A 21,775-nucleotide genomic window follows, 5' to 3' on the forward strand; every position below is an offset into this window, starting at 1 on the left:
AATAAATAACAGCACATCCCAACTGAACAAAAGCTCTTAAATTATTGAACTAACTTAACGTGTACAAAACTCTTGAGAACAAAGAATTTGAGAACTGCCATGGTAGAGTGAAGTAGGCCATCAAACATGACTTCACATTTACTCTCCAAGTAGAATGCTTAACGTATCAGGCTGACTAGGAAGCTATACTAATATATTTCAATTTTTTTAACCTGGACTATGACTTGGGTGAGCAATATTGCACAAACATCTTTAAAAAAAACAGCTTTATTTAAGAAAACAATTACTTTCAACAAATGACTATTTTTGAGTACAATATTGAGAAATCCTGAACATTGTGAAACAGCAGTTTTAATTATGAAACAGAATGTATTCAAAGTTTTTACAAGCTGGATTTAGAAACCTTTATATATATATATATATATGGGATGAGCTGGTAAGACAGCTGATGGGTGATCTCAGTGTGATCTCTAGGATCCACATGGTAGACAGAGAGAATCTAACTCCTTCTAGTTGTCCTCTGGCCTTACCATGCATGCCATGGCATATGAAGCTCCCACACGCACACACATACATATGCACAATCCTGTGTCACCCCAGCTCCAAATACACAGAAATGCAATTTTAAAATATTTTAAATACACTCTAGTGGTATAAGCTCAAGGTATCCATGACTATGAAAAATAAAATTCAAAGTTTGTTATATTATCTAACAAAAACTTAAGATTACAATACTCCAGAAAAATCACAGATTTTTTTTACTTTTTTAACAAGGGCTAGAATCTCCACAAAGGTAAATCTCACCACTTTATGTAAGCCTCCATCCTAATCGAACTTGCTATTTTCAAGCTCTACCAACATTATCTACAAAGATAATAAAAACAAACAAACAAACAAACAAAAACCCCCATACTTTTCTAATAGCATAAACAAGTCACTCTTTTTCTATTCCGTTCTCCTTTGAGAACAGTAAAATCCAAACATGGAATTTCCCAAATTTTAAATGACACAAGTATTCAGGTAAATGTTAAAGATTAACAAAAAAACAAATCACATATGAACTTTGACATATGAATAGTTTACTCTAAACTGAAACAGACCTCTAACCATGACATAATTCATCACAATTTACTATATTTGCAACAACACTACAGAAAGTTAAAAAAAAACACTGTCCAACTATGTGGCCTTAGCTGGCCTCAAACAATAAACAAACAAGGTGGGCCTTAAACTGCCTTTGTCTCCCAAGTGCTGGGTATGCACTATTATACCCAAAAACCCTCTTATTTAGAAATTTAAAAAAGGCTGGAAAGACAGTTTTGTCATTAAATTGCTTAATCCATGATAAGAAAAATGAACAAAAAGAGCAGCCTGATCAGTTGCTAACACTGGAGAGGCAGAAACAAGCAGCTCCCCTCGACTTCTGGAACTTATAGGCCACCCAGCCAGCAACCTAGTTAATAAGTTCTAAGTCAGTGAGAGACAAGCCTACCTCAAAAAACAAAAGAAGAACTAAGAAGATATAGTTGGCATAGTACTTGTACAATCAGAAGAAACTAAATTTGATCTCAACAAAACCCATAAAAAAGTTGAGTATAGACTTGCCTTGTACTCTTAGCACTGGGGGATAGATCTCAGGGGCTTACCATCCAGCTAGCTTAGCCTACCTACCAAGTTCCAAGTCAATGAGAGACTATCTCAGAGAAAGTTACAGAAGGCCTGCTGATGTGCGTGAACCACACACACACACACACTCAGGATGGGTTGGGAACTGGGAGAGATGGAGAAAGAGGAAGGAAGAAAGGGAGAATATGTAAGATGGTGGGCCAGAAAATACTCTTCAAATAATCAAGAGTCTAGCATGGCTGTCCTCTGAGAGGCTCCACCGAGCAGCTGACTCAGACAGATCCATAGCCAAACAGTGGATGGAACTTGGGAACTCTTATGGAAGAATAGGAGGAAGGATTGCAAGCCCCTAAGAGGATAGGAGTCCACAGGAAGACCAACAAAACCAACTACTCTGGACCCTTGGGCTACTCATCATCTGAACCCCAACCAAAGAACATACACAGGCTGGCCCTAGGCCTCCCTGCACAAATGTAGCACATGTGCAACTTGGTCTTCATGTGGGTCCTGAACAACAGAAGGGAAGCCTATTGAAAAGGCTGTTGCCTGTCTGTGGGATATGTTCTTCTATCTGGGCTGCCTTGTCTGGCCTCAGTGGGAAAGGGGGCACCTAGCCTCAAAGAGTGTCAGGGTGGGGAATACAAAGGGAAGCCCACACCCACCCAGAGGAAAGGGGATGGGGGAAGAATTGTGAGAGGGTATAACTGAGAAGGGACAGTGAGTGGTACTTAAAGTGAATGAGAGAATGATTGAATGATTGAATGAATGAATGAATGAATGAATGAAAGAACAAATGAATGAATGAATGAATTTGCAATATGAACTAGGTTTTCCTCATTTGACTTACCTCAGAATCTGCTACTGCACATGTAAAAGGAATTTCCTATTTGCTAAGTGGATGATTAAACAAGCAAATTCTTTTAGAGCTCATCAACTATTAGTTATCAGCAACTACACTAAATAAGATGGAGAATATAAAGCCAGTGAGTTTCTGTTCTGCTCACACAAAAGAGCACAGCTAAGTCTGCATCGATGGCTTAGTAATTAAAGAGTACCTATTATTCTTGCAGAAGACCCAATTTCAGTTCCTAGCACTCACATGACAGCTGACAACTGCCAGTAATTCCAGTTCTATGATCTGACTTCCTCCTCTAAACTCCTAGAGCTCCTTCATGCATGTGATACATATGTATACACTCAGACAAAGGCATTTAAATAAGTAAATTCTTAAGATTCACCTCCCTTATTAACGTATTATACATGAAGAATTAACCTTTACTTAATAGTAATCTCATCAGAAGATGATAATTATTGAACCTGAGCAAATGATATTAGAGATATGATACTATTCTTTAATTCTGTCTCTTGGGAAATTTAAAATACAAAAGCAAATAAACCAATGAACTTGATTCCTGGCCTGTGCAGAGTTCAGTCCCTTTTTCTGGGCTTGGTATATACTTTCTCTACCTGAGAAGGCAGAGGCAAAGAAATCTGGTTTACACAGAAAATTCCAGACAAGCCAGAATGACATAGTGAGACTCTGTCTTGAAACCAAATTAAAAAAATTAATGTAGACACAGAGATACCACTATATTCTTGACTAATGTTCTTTTTACATATTGTAATATGGGGCAATAAGAGTGTGAGGACACTATCCTTGTAGATGCATTTGTAGTGTTGTGAATAATATAGTTAGGCGTAGACAGTTTCTTTTAGATTTATCTGTCCCTGAACCCTCCTGTCACAGACAGCCATGTTTGGAGAAACGTAGACAAAAAACAGCCATAAATACTGGATTTAGAATACTAAGTACTAAAAGAAAAATAATTTAACTCATTCATACAAAATTTTGGAAAATAAAAATACTTATTATTGGCAAAACTCTCTAGATGCCAACATGTGCATGCACTACATTTTGCTAAGGCACATACAGCCCGAGGTATGATATAAACAGCTTCTCTCTCTCTTTTTTTTTTTTAATGAAACACATGATGGTCCAGGTATAGAAACAGAAAACTGATCTAAGAATGAAAGCAAATCTTAAGTATGCCTAGAGTTTTCTACTCTTCAAAATTCAAATAAAAACCAATTAAACTCAAGGTGAAAGTTTCATATCCACTAATGGTGGTAATATTTTCTTTTTAAAAAATCATCACCATGACAAAGCAACTAAGATGAAAATAGCATGCACATTTTGTTATTATTAAGTGATACCACCTTTTCACAAAACAATTTTCTTAGATCCATTGAGATAGGTAGTTCTATATTTGGATACAATTTTTTTTATTTCATGGATTTTACAAGAAAGTAATTTAGACTGGAGAGATGGCTCAGCAGTTAAGAGCACCAACTGCTCTTCCAGAGGTCCTGAGTTCAATTCCCAGCAACCACATGGTGACTCACAACCATCTGTAATGGGGCCTGATGCCCTCTTCTGATGTCTCTGAAGACAACTACAATGGACATACATACATACATCATATATGCATACATCTTTTTAAAAAGAATTCAGCTGAACACAAATAAAAACTGACCAAATATGTTCAATTAAGTTCTTCACAATAAAATTTAATGAAGAAAATATTAAGTAAACATGTCAGCAAAATAGATGACTAATGTGTTGATTAACTTTGTTTGTGGGTGCTAGGAATGAAGCCTAGGGACTTGCATATATGATTTTTCAGATAACATAGATATAGGTTGGAAAGATATCCATACCCGTAGTGTAATATTATTTTAAGATGTACAAGTGCTTTAGGTACAGAGCGGTTACCTCTATCATAATTATAATTGAATCTGTACCCAAACCCCTTTTGACTACAGATAGTCAAGGGCTCACCATCTGTGGAGTAACATTCACATACACATTTGGGAGCAGGAGCAAAATGAGAAAGACAAGGAGTCAGGGGAGTGAGAATGGGGGCGGGGGAAGGAGGGGGAAAGGGAGAGGAGAATGAACGAAACTATAAGAATGAATGTGAATGAACAGAACAGATCTATGTATCAAACAACTATTACTTTAGAGAACTATGAAAAAGGGAACATTCTCTAGGCTCTTAGACATAAGCTAATTCACTCCATATGTTATCCGGAAGTAAAGGGGAAAGACAGATTGTCTATGGCAGCCATGGCAGTACCTGTGGCACAAAAAGCTGTGCTAATGTTCAATCTGTGAGACAGTTGTTAAGTAGTTTTCGCCAGCAGCCAGAATGTATTTAAATTGCAAGGATGAGGTGGTTCTTCAACGAGCTGAAGGAGGAAAAAAACACCTGGCAGCAGCTGGGCTCGGCAATGAATGCTACATTTACCTTGTTAATTTCAAACTGGCTCACTGGGACACTGCCATTTAGCACATTTTCTCCAATTTCTATTAACCTCTTCTGAATGTTTTCCACAATGGTGTCCCGGCTTTGATCAGAAAGTATCTGGCCAATGACAAAGCTGTATAAAGAAAAAATATGATTTTTCATATCATATGTCATTAACAAAGAAAAGAGACATCATGTCGCTAGATTGGCATGTAGACAAGAGCTTCTGCCAAGAGCCTGATATAAAGGTTAGTGTCTAAAAGGCAATTTGCATTTTATTTTATGTTTATGAGCGAATGGTTCGCCTACATGTAAGCCTGCACATAAAATCTGCCTGACATAGGCAGAGGTCAGAAGAAGCTATAGGGTTCCCTGACACTGGAGTTAAGGATGATTGGTGCTGGAAATCAAATGCAGGTCCTCTGCAAGAGCAACAAGTGCTCTTACAGAAAATAGAGAAGCAATCATATTCTAACCATAAGTTAATATTTTAGATGATACGCTTTATGTTTATTCATAAAGCAACAAAAGAGTATCTCTGGTATCAAGATAGCCATTTATTAAATAGATGGCTATTTACCTATGTAAGAAGAAATATAAAGTTTCATAAAGAAATAAAAAAAATCTAAGAGGCTAGAAAACTGGCTCAAAGGTTAAGTGTAATTGTTCTCCCAGAGGACCCAGGTTCAATTCTCAGCACCCATATGACAGCTCACAAGTCTAGTCCCTGGAGGTCCAATGCCCTCTTCTAACATCTATGGGCACCGGGCACTAACACAGTACACTAACATACATCTGCAAAACACTCATACACATAAAACAATAAACTAAAAGGAGGTAAAAGTTCCAAAACACAAAACACTTCTTTTTTCAGCATCACTGAAAATTGTTCAATGTTCTAACTTTCAGACTATCCCTCAAAAATTTCATATTATTCTACAAAGCCTCAAGAAAAATAAAGTAGCCAACATTTTATCCATTTCTGAGAAATGCATATCAAGAGTTTGACAGCTGCTTTATAATTTGTCAGAAAAAGAACCCTGACAAAAACATTCCCATAGCTTTAATTTCTAATAAATTTCTAACTCAGAGAAATTTACTTCTATTATGCGTCTTTTCTTAGAAAACAGAAAGCTGAGGAGAACACTCTAATTGACAGCCTACACAAAGTAGTTTCGTCTTTGAGTATATTTGGAGCAATGAAGCATTCAAAAGCACATTTCCTAAGACATGAAGCATGGTCTATACTCAGATGAGCACCTCTACCTACAAGGTGCTAAGAGGAGTTTTGCAGAAACAAGACTCATTCAATCTTTCAACTTGAAAGAAGGAAGAAGATTTGAAAGTAAGTTTAAAATGTTGATATTTGCCAAAAAATTAAAAGTACTTTTAATCTAGCCATCAATGAAACTTTGTTTTCAGAACTGAAATTACAATATAGGAATATGTGAAAGATAGCATAACATACCTAAGCATTAATTTCTCAAATAGGTAGGTACTTCATACTTTTATGTGACCCAATTATTTATCATAATCTTTACTTAAAGTTGCAAGGCTAGTAGGTCATGTATTACTTCAGAAGCACCTATATATACAAATGATATAGAGAAATAAAGTCTCACTATATGGCCCAATTTTAATCACACATTTCTAAGGACATTACAAGGAAATCATAAAAATTATGTTCATAATTAGGATCTAAGGGTTCAGAATACAACACTTTCAAAAAGAAGAATTAAAAAAAAAATCAACAAAACCAGCTCTCAAAGGATCCAGGTATAAAGATTTATTCTCACTATGTCATGCTATCTTACTGTGCAAATTTAGCTTTATCTAACTTTTAATCTAACTGTAAAATTATATTTGTAATATGCAATAATAACACTAACAACAAAGAAGGAAGTTGTATCCTTATGCTTGTCAGACTCATGGTCATTTTACATAGCACTTGAATTTTTTAAGGAAATTATTTATTTTTATTTTAGGAACATTGGTGTTTTGGCTTCATGCATGTTTGTGTGAGGTGTCAGATCTTGGAATTACAGACAGTTATGAGCTGCCATTTGGTGCTGGGAATTGAACCCAGTTCTTCTGGAAGACCAGTAAGTGCTCTTAACTGCTATGCCATGTCTCCAGTCTCTGTACTTGGATTTTTTTAAACAAAAATTTGAAGGACAAACAACAAAAATAAATAAAAGTTAAAACTCACTTTCCAGTCTCCTTGGCAAGATCACACCAGTCTCTTCTAACTATATCTAATCCTTTCAGTTCCTGCTTGGTAATGTAATTCCCATCTGATGTTGGTTCAACAACTAGAGCAGCATATTTCTTTTTCTTCAGCAACAGCAGAGACTTGAAAACACCATCAATGTCTATTTCAAGCAGTTTGTACAATTTATTCACTTCACTTTTTACCTGTGAAAATTTCAGATATTATTGTCAGATTCTCAATGTCTAACAGGGAAAAGATGATCATCCTATGAATTCCCAACAGTTTTCTTCGAGAAAACTTGAAAGCACATATAATTAAAATTTATTATTCAACTTATATAACATGGAATTATTTAGTGCACAATTTAAAGAAATTAAGAAACAAAACAAAATCAGATATTAACATCACTTTCCAGTATTTACAGGGAAGACTCCAGGTCAGAATATCAGAGCTATTGGTTCATAAATGTTTACTATAGCACTGTTAGTAATAACTAAGTTAAAAAAATCAACCTAAATGCCCATCAACAGAGGGTCAGATTAAAAGTCATTATACATATGCATAATAGATTTTTGTAGAAATTAAGAATGAAATTTAATATATGTATAAAATAGATGCAACAATAAATTATCATATTCATCTAGTTAGTTGAGACACTAGTTGTATGACAATGTTTGTATAAAACTCAGATATATGTATTCTGACTATATTCCAATTAAAAATAAAGATCTGGGGAGTCACTTCTGGACTGGTGGTCCTGGAAGCTGTAGAGAGCAAGCTGAGTGAGCCACTGAGAGCAAGCCAGTAAACAGCACTTCTGAATGGCCTTTGCATCAGTTCTTGCTTCCAGGTTCCTGTCCTGCTTGAGTTCCTGCCTTCACTGCACTTGATGGTGAACTGCTATATGGAACTACAGGGCACTGCTATAGGGTAACATCTGGACTGGACTTGAAGCCTCTCTGGTGCTCAGATATCTCTAAATTCCTGGATCAGCTTGTTAAAGACTGGTCTCTTCATGTTGTCTTGGAACTCTATATAGACTGGGCTGGCCTTGAACTCACAAGAGCTACTCCTTTCTCTGGCTCACAAATGCTGGGATCAAAGCACTGCAATTAACTTCTTTGAAATGGGCTGATCATGAACAAATACTTCCCAGAAGACTTCCTGTTGGTATTTCTTCTAGGCTCTGCTTCACAGTTATCTGTAACAGCCAGTAAATTATTATCCATATACCCAGTAGCCAGCGCGGAGGAGGCTGCCTGCACAGGTGAGACCAACCCTGCAGATCAGAGAATCCTGTCTGTAGGCCTCTAGCAAGAGACTTCCAGTTTCTGCTTCCTGATCAGGAACATCCCCAACCACAGCATGTCATCTCCCAGTGGCACAGAGGAGAAAGCCAGCACAGCCTGCATCCAGAGCTGATCAAGTCCACAGAGCTACATACCCAAATACAACTACAAGAGAGTAGGTCTTGGTCGCCATCTTTACTCCTGTGACTGTGTAACAGATTGGTAGGCAGAGATCACCAGAATAGAGGATCACTTGGGACACACCCCACCAGGACTCCACCTGTACCAAGGAACTCAGCAGCATGACAGCAATTTGTGCCAGGGTAAAGCAGGTCACCCATGGTTGCTGAGATAGGCCTACAGGCACACAGGAGGGGCAAGCAACAGCCAGTGACAGCAAGACCAACTAACACCAGAGATAACCAGATGGCAAAAGGCAAATGAAGGAATGTTGCTAACAGAAATAAAGGCAATATGGCACCATCCGAACCCAGTTCTCCCACAACAGCAAGTACTGGATACCCCAACACACCAGGAAAACAAGATTTGGATTTAAAATCACGGGTCATGATGCTGATGGAGGGCTTAATGGAGGGCTTCAAGGACATAAAAAATTCCCTTAAAGAAATACAGGAGAACATAAGTAAACAGAAAGAAGCCCTTGAAGATCTAAGGGAAAACACAACAAAACAGGTGAAGGAATTAAACACAGCCATCCAAGACCTAAAGAAAGAGGTAGAAACAATAATGAAATCACGAAGGGAGACAACTCGAGACAAAGAAAACCTAGGAAAGAAGTCGGGAGTCATGGATCCAAGCATCAACAACAGAATACAAGAGACAGAAGAGAGAATCTCAGATACAAAAGATACCATAGAAAGCATTGATACAACAGTCAAAGAAAATGAAAAATGCAAAAAGCTCCTGACCCAAAACATCCAGGAAAAAATTAGAAGACCAAACCTAAGGATTACAGGTATAGAAGAGAATGAAGATTTCCAACTTAAAGGGCGAGTAAATGTCTTCAACAAAATTATAGAAGAAAACTTCCCTAATCTAAAGAAAGAGATGCATTCGATCCATTCTTATCTCCTTGTACTAAGCTCAACTCCAAAAGGTTCAAGGACCTCCACATTAAACCAGACACACTGAAACTAATAGAAAAGAAACTAGGGAAGACCCTTGAGGACATGGGCACAGGGGAAAAGTTCCGGAACAGAACACCAATAGCTTATCCTTAAATATCACAAATTTACAAATGGGACCTCATAAAATTACAACATTCTGTAAGGCAAAGGACATTGTCAACAAGACAAAACGGCAACCAACAAATTGGGAAAAGATCTTTACCAACCCTACATCTGACAAAGGGCTTATATCCAAGATAAACAAAGAACTCAAGAAGGTAGACTTCAGAGAGACAAATAACCCCATTAAAAAATGGAGTACAGAGCTAAACAAAGAATTTCCACCTGAGGAATAATGAATGATGGAGAAAATTCTAAAGAAAGGTTCACCATCCTTAGTCATCAGGTAAATGCAAATCAAAATGACCCTTAGATTTCACCTCACATCAGTCAGAATAGTTAAGATGAAAAACTCAGGAGAAAATAGATGCTGGCGAGGGTGTGGAGAAAGAGGAACACTCCTCCACTGCTGGTGGGGTTGCACTCTGGAACAACCCCTCTGTTGGAAATCAGTCTGGCGGTTCCTTAGAAAACTGGGAATGATACTTCCGGAGAACCCCACTATACCACTCCTAGGCATATACCCAGAGGATTCCCCAGGATGTAATAAGGATAAATGCTCCACTATGTTCATAGCAGCACTATTTATAATAGTCAGAAGCTGGAAAGAACCCAGATGTCCCTCAATAGAGGAATGGATATAGAAAATGCGGTATATATACACAATGGAGTACTATTCAGCCATTAGAAACAATGAATTCATTAAATTCCTAGACAAATGGGTGGAACTGGAGAACATCATATTAAGTGAGGTAACCCAATCTCAAAAGATCAATCATGGTATGCACTCACTGATAAGTGGATATTAGCCTAGAAATTTGGAATACCCAAAACATAATCCACACATCAAATGATGTCCAAGAAGAAGGAAGGAGAGGGTCCTGGAAAGGCTCAGTGCAGCAGTGTAGGGGAATACCAGGACAGGGAAGTGGGAAGGGGTGGATGGGGGAATAGGGGAAGGGAAGAAGGCTTATGGGACTTTCGGGGAGGATAGATCAATGAAAAGGGAAAATCACTTGAAATGTAATTAAGGATATGTCGAATAAAAACTATTTTTTAATAAAATAAAAAAAATCTGAACAACGTAGGAAGCTGACGCAGGACGAATTCAATATCGAAGTCAAATTGGGGTGCTTACAAAGTTAAAGAAGAGCTAGAGCCAGATAGCAAGACTTTATCTTTAAAATAAATATATTTTTAAAAATTAACAAACAGACACAAATATTACATATAATCCCAAAAAATAAAGGCTAGGACTGGATCTTTTGATTCCAGGAAATATCTATGGGAAGTTCTTTCATGAGTCTAAAGACCATGCATAAATATTTGCCTCTAAACTACTGAATTGATTAACAACTAGACAGTCTAACTAGTATGTGGGCAAAAACATTATATAGAACCTTGTTAATTAACATCCAAAACTGACATTGGCACCTTGAATAGCTATGTGCTGACTGAATAAACAAACACCTCCTCGCCCTTTGCTGACAAGGCCAAGACACAAATCACTGCCTCTCGAGAAAACTGAAAAGCTTTGCTTGGTGCTCTGTCCAAGCAGAGAGTACAGTTCAAATTCCATACTTTCCAGTAAGGGAAAAAAATGGCAATTCCTAAGAGAGTTCCAGTTTTAGAATACTGGGACAAAAATCTTAACAAATACTTGCCAAGTTTGAATCAGTTACCAATGACTGCTCTTAAATGATCTTTTGTATTTTCTAATATATTTTAAGTATTCCTATTAAACTAAAGGAGTATTTGTGAGTACACATGTATGTGTAGATAAGTAAATATTCATTCAAATCTCTGTACGAAATATAACTAAATACTACAGGATGTACATTTTCTTCTGAATGACATTGTGAAAGCTGTGTGACTATATTTAAACTTTTTTTTACAGGAAAAATGTTATCCATTTCTTAAGGAAACCAATGCCTTTAAATTTTTGCCTCAAAACAAATCAGAATGTAAGGAATATTAAAGAGAATGAAAAATTTAATGACACCAAACTTATTATGTTCAAAAGTATATACAAGTAACATATGAACTCATTGTATTTACTGTGTTTAACACAGAGTTCACAAACCCAGGTTAAAAAAAAGCTATCATTAAATTATCTCACCTTGTTTCCCAACTTAAATACTTCTTCCAGGTTGGTGCTATTGGTATTTATCATAATTGAATCTGTGTCTCCATAAATAACTTCAAGATTCATCTAATAAAAGCCAAAAGCATAAAAATTAATAACAAAAACACATGGATCATTATATATGATGAAAGTAAGGGTTTCTAGTAATAGAAACTAGGTGCTATTGATTTGACAGGTCAGGTTACTCACTATTTCTACTATCAGGGTGCACAATTTAAGATAAAGCCAAACTAGAAATGCAATCATTGAAAGATTAAGAAAACCTTCCCAATTTACTTCTAAAAGTGCTTGGAGAATTAACTGTATGCAGTTTCAATTCAAATAGAATATGGAATTTGATAAAAATAATAATGAGCCTAGGAAACAGGGTCTTTATTTAAACCATTATGGCATGTGCTTAGTGATCATGGCAGTTTAAGAGGCAAAAAAAAAAAAAAAAAAATGGATGTAAAAGCTCTAGAGCATTAACATTTATTAAATTCTCAAACAATATTAAGTAGACTTATAAATAGTGCCAAAAACTCAGTAACAAACAACACTAGAACACATAAGTATAAACGAATAGAAATAAACTCTAATTAGTACCATTACTAATTTGTCTGAAACACATACAGACTTCAAGCAGGCACTAGATCATATCAGTGCTGATACAAGAGAAAAGGCTGTAACCCATAGGAGGGTTTATAAACGTAAACTAAGCATCCTAAAAAACAATATTCGGTATGTTTTGGTTATACTTTTTCTTGAACACAAAAATGTCAGCTGGCATATTTAAGAGTTGTTTTAGAATGAAAATGTTCAGCATTACCTTCTGTACCATCTCTTTCGTGTGCATCAAAATCTAAATAAAACAAAAGTCAACATTAATGTTATAAAATTACAAAGGCATAAATATAACACAAGAGATTTCCAATTTCTAAGCATCTTTAAAACTCTTGAATATATCACACCAACCACTCTCAAATGACATCAATATAATTTAAGATTAATTTCTATGTTGATGCTTAATAAAGACATGGAAGCTGATATCTGTATTTCTGTGTATATTTAATAAACATGTATAATAAGGTACCCCTTAATATGGCAAAGGCCACTTATTCTCACTACCAATATTTTAAAAGAATTTCATGATTTAAAAAAGCTGCATATCACTTAAAATCTAACAATTCACATATTCAGAATCTTAAAAATATTCCATTTAACTTAAAATTAAAATTTAACTTAAAATTAAAATTTTGTAGACTAAGTTTCTTAAAGATGACGATATGGCCTGGAGTTAGCCCAGTGCCCAGGAAAATGGTGAATTTCAATAAACAGTAAATGAAAACAAACATATAGATAATTATGAACAGGTCTGTTTCCAGGCACACATGGCTACAGGCTAAAAAACATAAAATATCATACACATAGATGTAAATTGTGTGTACAAGCAGATGTAAATTATCTCAAACCCTATTAGAAGCATATATTTAGCATGTGAAAAACTCTGAGGAAATAATATGATGTACTGAGAACAGAGACAGAGGCAAGGAAATATTAAATCATGTGCAAGATACTATGCTGAGAGCACCTCCGGCATTATAATTTCTTTCTTCAAGATCTCCAAGAGGTAGCTACCATTAATATCCCCATTTGCTAGCTGCCAAATGACAAAGAAAGTAATTTCTTTCTCCTAGTTACAGCAAAACAAGGATACAAAACCAAGCACTCTGGATCCAGGACAGAAGCCTTAATCACTCCACAATATTGCCACTCCAGTATCACTCATGCATCTATCTAAATTGTTCATGCATCTATCTAAATTACAAGTCTTTTTCCAATGAGCCAGACAGAAGGATGTCTTCATTCATTCTTTTATACCTTGCTAGGTAACTGAAATTCCAGAGTTTCATTTCAGTCTTCCTTGTCCTCCACATTAAAAGACAAAGAGTACACAGACAAGAGTTCTTGCCTTTGAACGGATTATACATCTATCCCTCAATTCTCATCTCCATTGCCCACTATCTGTATCTACTACTGCCCAACTTTGTTTATAAGTCCAAAAGTTCTATGTGGCTTCCATGACTTGGGGGCCATGGTAAACTCTGATTAAGTTAAGCCAGTAGTTTTTATGTAGACTACATGGTGAAATTACCTGAGGATTTTTAAATAACTAAAGCAGTGATGATCAAAACTGTTTGTTCCGGTATAAAACTCTCCCTGACTCCAGTGTTGACAACTACTTTGAAAGAGTACTGGCTTTCTAAAATTTATTAAATGGTGCTACTTTTTCTTTACTAAATAAAACAAACATCTCCCTGTATTCAATATCTGGCCCAGAATATCTCTGACCAATGTTTTTAAAAAGACTTCCAAAGATGATTCTTAGGATTGGTCCAAGAAAACCATGGTAATTCCATTTTGGAGACATTAACATGTAAAAGGCATGAGATTTAGAAGAAAGTCAGCATTGTAGATTGACAGAGAGCAACAACTGACATCATGGTGATCATGAAGGACCATGCTAGAAGGTTCAAATGGACATGCTGAGAAAGCACTTGAATCCCAGGGTTATGTGGATGACATCTGTAAAGCAACTTTTCTTAGTGCTTACCAATTTGAATGAATCAGGACTAATGAATCAGGACTTTCCTAAAATGTTTTCAAAGCCTCCAAGATCAAGCTAAAATTTTACAACTATATCTAAATCCCAGCTCTACCTGTACAGCTTTTATTTCCTTCACAAAGCCTTAGCTGGCCAAGGGAAATTGGCCAGTCTGTGAATAGTTACCATACTACAGGATCATCTTTTCTTGCCTTCACTCATACAGAGATTTCTTGTCCAGTCCTCTGACCATGATTACAATTTATAAAGTTCACTTTAAAGCAAATTTTATTCCATAAAGCCTGAGCTAACTGTCCCAGCCTAGAATCTCACTGATTTGTTCTTGCTGTTTCCCTAGTACACAAATGATACTTTGCACTATTACTGATTGTTACCCTCCCCAATTAGATAGGCCACATGCTTCTGGGGGCCCAAGGGCATGCCGAACCTAGATATGACAAGCAATCAAACCATATGTCAAGTGACTGGCAGGTCCCAAAGTAATCTCAATTCGTTTTTCTTTTTTTTTTTTTAAAGATTTATTTATTGTTATATGTGAGTACACTGTAGCTGTCTTCAGATAGCACCAGAAGAGGGCGTCAGATCTCATTACAGATGTTTGTGAGCCACCATGTGGTTGCTGGGATTTGAACTCAGGACCTTTGAAAGAGCAGTCAGCACTCTTAACTGCTGAGTCATCTCTCCAGCCCCTCAATTTGTTTGTCTAATAAACGCTAAAATTAAATTATGGGAATAATGCAATGTGGAAAATACCTAACAATTTTTGGGGGAAAAGGGAAATAAGGAGATTGACCTAAATTAAGCTAATCACAGAGGACAGACCTTATCATAGGTTCATCTCCACTTCAAGACAGTGCTATAAACTGCTTTTGTTAAATAATACTTTCATTTTAATGACCCACTTATTGTAATGACTATCTAATAATCCATCATAGGAAGAGATAATAATTATTCAATTAATATTCTACTCATGATCAACATAGGCTGTTTAAAATCTTTGCAATTATAAACCATATTTCAATTACCCCAAATGAACTTACTGGGTCAATCATGTTTTATCATTTTTGAGATATACAGCCCACTAAACTCACTATAGAACCTATAATAATTTTGTATGTAGTTTCTGTCACCAAGTGCTTTCTACCAAGAGCTGGTGACAAAGCTGACAAGTCAAAGTTCTCATCATAGTCTGCAACCCTTCAGTTTATCTGATGTTGTATAAGACAAACTGGGAACAAACAGGCTGACCACTATCTTCCTGTTCTTCTCTACTAAGTAGCTCTACATAATGGATACTGTGGTAACCTATAGAGTCCAATACTTACCCAAGTACTAATAAGCAATACCATCCAAAGGCTGCCTTAGGCCCAGGCCTCGATTCCAACTGCTCACTGGGGATGGCTCTATTATTGGATACCCAATAAATACAAAACTTAGCATCTACTACATGGTACATGGAGACCACTAATGAACAATTTGATAGTGATGGATGAATGACACTAAAGGGTAGGTAATTGCACAAGACCTGTGTGTCAAATGAGAAAAAATAAGTTGACACTTTACCTCAAGAGTTAGAATTGTTTTTGACCCAGAGGTTCAGAGCCTGGCCTAGAAGCAGGACCTTTGGATTCACTTTCTTTTGTTTTCCCACTGCCTTATTAGAAAAGCCAACCCTTATGAATGTTCTAGAAACTGATAATCATAAACTTATATGTCACAGATATTTTCTCCATTGAAAAAATACAATTTTAAAAATAGCTGCTGGATATCCAGAAAAGTCTACTAGACACAAGGTACAGTGAATACATGATGACTGTTCATAAACTCACTTCAAAGTGACAAGCCTAATATTAAAGCTAGCCATTCTGACAGAAAAATCATTTTATAAGCACCATTGGCCAGCACACAGGGCTGAAAGATTGCTAAATTCATTAATAAGGCAGTCTACAGCTATCTGATTTCACAGCAACACCTGCATATTTAGCTACTCATTACCAATTGGATGATGGAATTTTTTTCAAGCACATTTCAAAAATCTGCCAACTTCAAGTGTAAAAAAATAAACTTTGTGGTTAATTTTTCCCTTAACAAAGTACAGCTGTTGAGAATAATTGTTCAAGATCTTACCCTGTAATGTCAACTGCAGCAGAACAAAGAGTATTTAATTAGCAAATCTATCCAGTAATTCAACACCTATTATATAAAATGCCTTCGTGATTTTATTCAGGATAATTTGCTAAGAGGGTTATTACTGACATTCAGATGGAATTTAAAATTCCTACGCAAGTCGAGTCATAATAGCAGTAATGATCTCCCCAATCAGGAGATTCGGTGTCACACAAGGCTCTCTTGCAATGCAGCAGCCGATTTCCTGACTTCTTAATTCCTGGGCTCAGCTCAGTGAGAGCCCTTCATGCCGATATTTCAGTCAGCAATACATCTTTAATGGGACTCTATTAAAATAACTAGAACAAAATGACTTTTTTTTGGTTAAAAAGAATGACAGCACTGCCATCATATCAATCATTACAGGCTTTGCAGAACAGTGTGGTTAGGGGGAAAGAGGAGGGGGAAATAGGAAAGGGGTGGGGGTGGGGAAAGTAATAATTAAAATAATATCAAAAGGTATTTTAACCCAAATCTGAGCCTCTAAGGCAGGAGACAGGTGGTAAAACTAAAAAGAAAACAACATAAAAAATGTTTTTTAATAAAATGTTTTTTTCCTGGAATACATGTACAATATGCAGTTTACTAAGCAAAAAGCACAAGTTTTCCACATGGAGGTTGACAACTAACAGCAGCAACCTAAGACTACTATTGGCATGTATATTTATAGGTTTACCCACCCAGTACACCTAGGTATTTATTTACATTTTCTTTCAAAAGAATACTGTTGTCTTGCAAACCATTCAAAAGTTATGAAATGTTTTTAAATGTTGTTATAGATTAATAGTGTTTAATAACACCAAATAATTGATCAGCATTTCACAGTTAAAAGTTTCAAAGTCCTACTCCCAAGGGTATGTCTACTATAATAGCAAGAAACCCACTTCAATGTATAATCTGTGTTAAATATAATGGAAATCCTACATACTAATGAAATATAAGGTCAAATTTCAAGTAAATAATGAAAAATGAGAATGAATATTGAAATCTCAATAGCTAGTAATTACAGAATTAGAAATAACTGGAAAAAACAAAAATTAGTATAACAAGGGTAGCAAAATGAAGGATTTTGAATGATAGAAAAAAGTAGAAGAAATATAAATATTATATTTGGTAATCCAGCCATCATTTAAGTGCTTCCTACTCTAAATTTCAGCAATTTCCAAGCAAGACACAAGGCTACAAGGTTGTCCTACTTGATGATCATTTATTTTAAGGCTTTATCTTCATTTTTATTCTCAATTTTTACATGTCTTCTGTGTAGAATGCTCAAAGAATAGCTACTGTGAACGGAATAAGCAGTCTGTTTCTATCTTTTTTTTAATCACTGTTTTTATGATTGGTTGCTTACTGCTATTAACATTAATTTTATTTTTTCTAAAACTAGGGTGTTCTTAGTACCTAGTTCTCTGAGCTGGGTAGGAATAAAAAAGAACTATATGCTAAAGAATGCTCTGTAAAAATAAAACATACAAATACTAACTAAACAATAAAAAAAGCAAGAGGTCAAAACCTGAGCCCTGATTTAAATTGCCAATTACTAGTTAAGTCTCTGGATCTCCTCATCATTGATTAAACAAGGAAGCTGGAATTACTGTCAAATCTAAAAATCTAGAATTCCAAGTTTGACATGCATAAATATCTTTCTCTTCACTTGATTGAGCTGTTTTATTTCTGAAACACATTCATCTCTTTAGTATTAGGAAAGAAAGACAATAATTTATCCAACAAGAATAACAACACTGAATACAAGGATATATATGTATTTCTGTATTCTAGGTTGCCTTTGAATTATTAAATTCAGGTTACATTATTAAATGTAAAATAACTAAAACTGTTAGTGCTCAGAAATGGTCTATATAGCTTTATGCCCACTGTATAAGTGAGTGTCTATATTTGCAGTACTTAAAATACCCAATACCTTCTGTCGAGTTATTTTTTTCTACTTTCTCCAAGTACCCATACACATTTACAAATATGTTATTATTTCTCAGTCTTGGCACCATTTATATTTTAGGCCAGATAATTCTTTGTCATGAAGGCCTACTTTACATAATGTATACTAAAGATGTTTAGCAGAAAATAGTAGAACTTACTGTAAAAATTCAATGAACAAATATGTCCTCTGATACTAGACTATATCTTTGCAATGTGGGGCTTCCTTTGCGTTTTTTTTCTTATTCCTTAGACTCCCTCCCACCAGTCAGTCTCTAGCATCAGTCCCTTCTAAGATAGTCTTAACCCTCTATCGATATTCAATCTAAAACATTCTTCCTTGACATGAAATCCAAGGTCCCTCCCTTGATCCTACGATTCAAGATCTACTTGAGGACTTAGCTGCTAATGGTTCCCACACTAGTCCCTCAACCAGCCCTTTCTATTTTAGGTTCATCAAACACAGTATGCTTGGTTCCTTCTTAGTGCAACAGGAGGTACCACATCAGTCTGTAAACGTACCAGGTTCTTTTTTTTTTTTATTCGATATAATTTATTTACATTTCAAATAACTTCCCCTTTTTAGCCCCCCCCCACTCCCCCCTTTTCTAGCCCCCCCACTCCCCCCTTTTCTAGCCCCCCCCACTCCCCGAAAGTCCCATAAGCCCCCTTCTCTTCCCCTGTCCTCCCACCCACCCCTTCCCACTTCCCCGTTCTGGTTTTGCTGAGTACTGTTTCACTGAGTCTTTCCAGAACCAGGGGCTACTCCTCCTTTCTTCTTGTACCTCATTTGATGTGTGGATTATGTTTTGGGTATTCCAGTTTTCTAGGTTAATATCCACTTAATAGTGAGTGCATACCATGATTCACCTTTTGAGTCTGGGTTACCTCACTTAGTATGATATTCTCTAGTTCTTTTACTCTTTCTTTTAAAAAAAAAAAAAGTCTCATGTAGCTCTGGCTAGCCTGGAAATCTCACTTTGCAGACCAGGTTGGCCTTGAAATTCAAGAGATCTGACTGCCTCTACCTCCCAAGTGGGGGGTGGGAGTGGGGAGAGAGATTAAACTGGCTCATGTTCTATTTTTGCTTCTATGCTCTTCACATGTAGTTTTCCCACAGTGGTTAAAACTTTGTTGTGGCTAATTTTGTATGTTCACTTGGTTATAGCAAATACTCAAAGATTTGCTTGAACACTAATCTAGAAGTCACTAATCCAGAAATCACTAAACACGTTTTCCAAACAGGATTAAGACTCAATGAATTCTGGGTGAAGGAGATTACCAACAGTTCCAATTAGGTGAAGGTCTCAGAAGATAAAAACCGAGGCTCTCTCCAAAGAAGAGAGTCCACCTGCAGACTGTCTTCTAATATCAATCACATCATCAACTTTCTGGGTCTCCAGCTTGCACACCTGCCTCACAAATTTTATACTTGCAGGTTTCTTCATTTGTGTGAGCAAATTCTTATGTATGCACCCTCCCTACTGGTCATGCTACCTCGTACTGGTTCAGTTTCTTTGAAAAATGTTAACACAGGCAACCTAAATGCAAAACTTAACAGTGTGTGACTCAATTATGAGAAAACAATAATAATGTCTCAAAATTGCTATTTTATCAAGTAAAAACAAAGACACTAATTGACAATTCTTTATAGTAGGATATTAAACATAACATGGCATATACTTTAATATATATGGTTTCTGAGATAAAAATTTTAATAAAGGGTGAGTTATTACCTAATATCCATTTCTATTTCTATCAATGTTCTAAAGAACATTGTTCATCAAAAAGGTCCTCTCTTCTTCTGATAACCCAATGATACTAATGAACATGCCAGTCCCACCAACATATTGGAGGTAGATTGAGTGCCTATAAGCAAGCTATAGGCAGAGATCATAGCATGATTAATCCTAACACAATTCTTAGCACAGAGCAATAATTCAATAAATAATTATCTCAGGTTAGGACGAAATGAGGAAAATTCACAGTGGCCCATTTTGAAAGAATAACACTATCATAAATCAAAGCATTCATCTCTACAAGATCCTCCTACACATATACAATACATATTGAAATACTGGTTCTTTCCATATAAGAAATGAAGAGTGGATCAGTTTTATTTCCAATACAATGCATGTTATATAAACAAATTAACAAGTGAATTTCTAGCTCAATAATAAATATCAATTTTGAATGCGACTGAAAGCATACTCTTCCAGACAACTTCAGATAAATGGAACTTGTTTTAAATCCTTAATTCATAACTTAGCTAGATCCTTTAGTAATTCATGTGTAAAGAAAATAAAACATGTTGAATAAACACTTTCTGAAAGGTTTGTGTACTATAGAAAACACATTTAATGATTTTTTTTAGTATCTCTCAATTACTGCCCTACAATTTGACAAGGCTCAAATTTTGATCCAAAAATCTAAAGTATCACCAACCATGGTTTCAAACTTTAAACCTAATCTCTTCCACATCTTACAATTTCTAATCTCTAATGTGAATGTTCTAACTTTTCAAAAGAGCAACCTTTCACAACCAACATGCTGCTTATCCTCCATTCTTCCCGCCTCCACCAGAGTCTTCAGTCTCTGCTTTAGAAGTTCAAGCTATGTTAGAACAGTAATGCCAGATTTCAGGTTGTATCTCACACAAGACCCTGGAAATCATGTAAAAATGGCTTTAAAGCACACTTGAATCTACTCTACTCACCAACACAAGAACTCCTGTATGGACATATATACTTTTAAGATATTAAATTTCCTGTAGAAAATAAATGAAGCCCTAAGAAGGTAAAACTGAAACTAAAGCAGGAGATATTAATCTACGGTCAGTGAAAAATCCTGAAAACTCCTAGCAAAGATTTGAATGTAAGCATTTTTCTAGAAAAAGGTCTTTATTTTTCATCAAATTTCAAACCTTAATTTGCTTCATCCTTGAAGATGGCCAAATGAGTGACACGAACAGAATTTTCTAGCTTCTTAGGATTCACAGAATGTCCATAAACTATAAACACTCCAATTTAATAGGTCTTGCCCTTAGCTTTTGAGTTGGGCCCCTATCTACAGTACTATTCCCCTCACAAAAAAGCATGTACGTGTCCAAATGCTCAGAGTGGACTCCCTGATTGATTCATCTAGGGAGCTAATTAAGATGCAGCCAAGCTATGTCCATGCTTTAGTGAACATCACCACTCAAGCAAGTTTCACACAACCTGATTAAAATTGACTCAAAATG

The 21,775-nt window shown here is 35.9% G+C and overlaps 1 protein-coding gene across 1 annotated transcript in view; it reads right to left on the reverse strand.

Moving 5' to 3' along the window:
- The window catches only part of Pola1 (DNA polymerase alpha 1, catalytic subunit), a 318,138-nt gene that overhangs the window by 199,306 nt on the left and 97,057 nt on the right, over positions 1 to 21,775 (reverse strand). The window contains exons 17-20 of the mRNA XM_052170245.1: positions 12,637 to 12,669; positions 11,802 to 11,894; positions 7,144 to 7,349; positions 4,935 to 5,067 (exon numbers count right to left, since the gene is read on the reverse strand). Coding sequence (XP_052026205.1) covers positions 4,935 to 5,067; positions 7,144 to 7,349; positions 11,802 to 11,894; positions 12,637 to 12,669 — 465 coding nt within the window. The remainder of the gene's footprint in view (positions 1 to 4,934; positions 5,068 to 7,143; positions 7,350 to 11,801; positions 11,895 to 12,636; positions 12,670 to 21,775) is intronic.

This window comes from Apodemus sylvaticus, chromosome X (assembly GCF_947179515.1).
Source record: "Apodemus sylvaticus chromosome X, mApoSyl1.1, whole genome shotgun sequence".
Lineage (NCBI taxonomy): Eukaryota > Metazoa > Chordata > Mammalia > Rodentia > Muridae > Apodemus > Apodemus sylvaticus.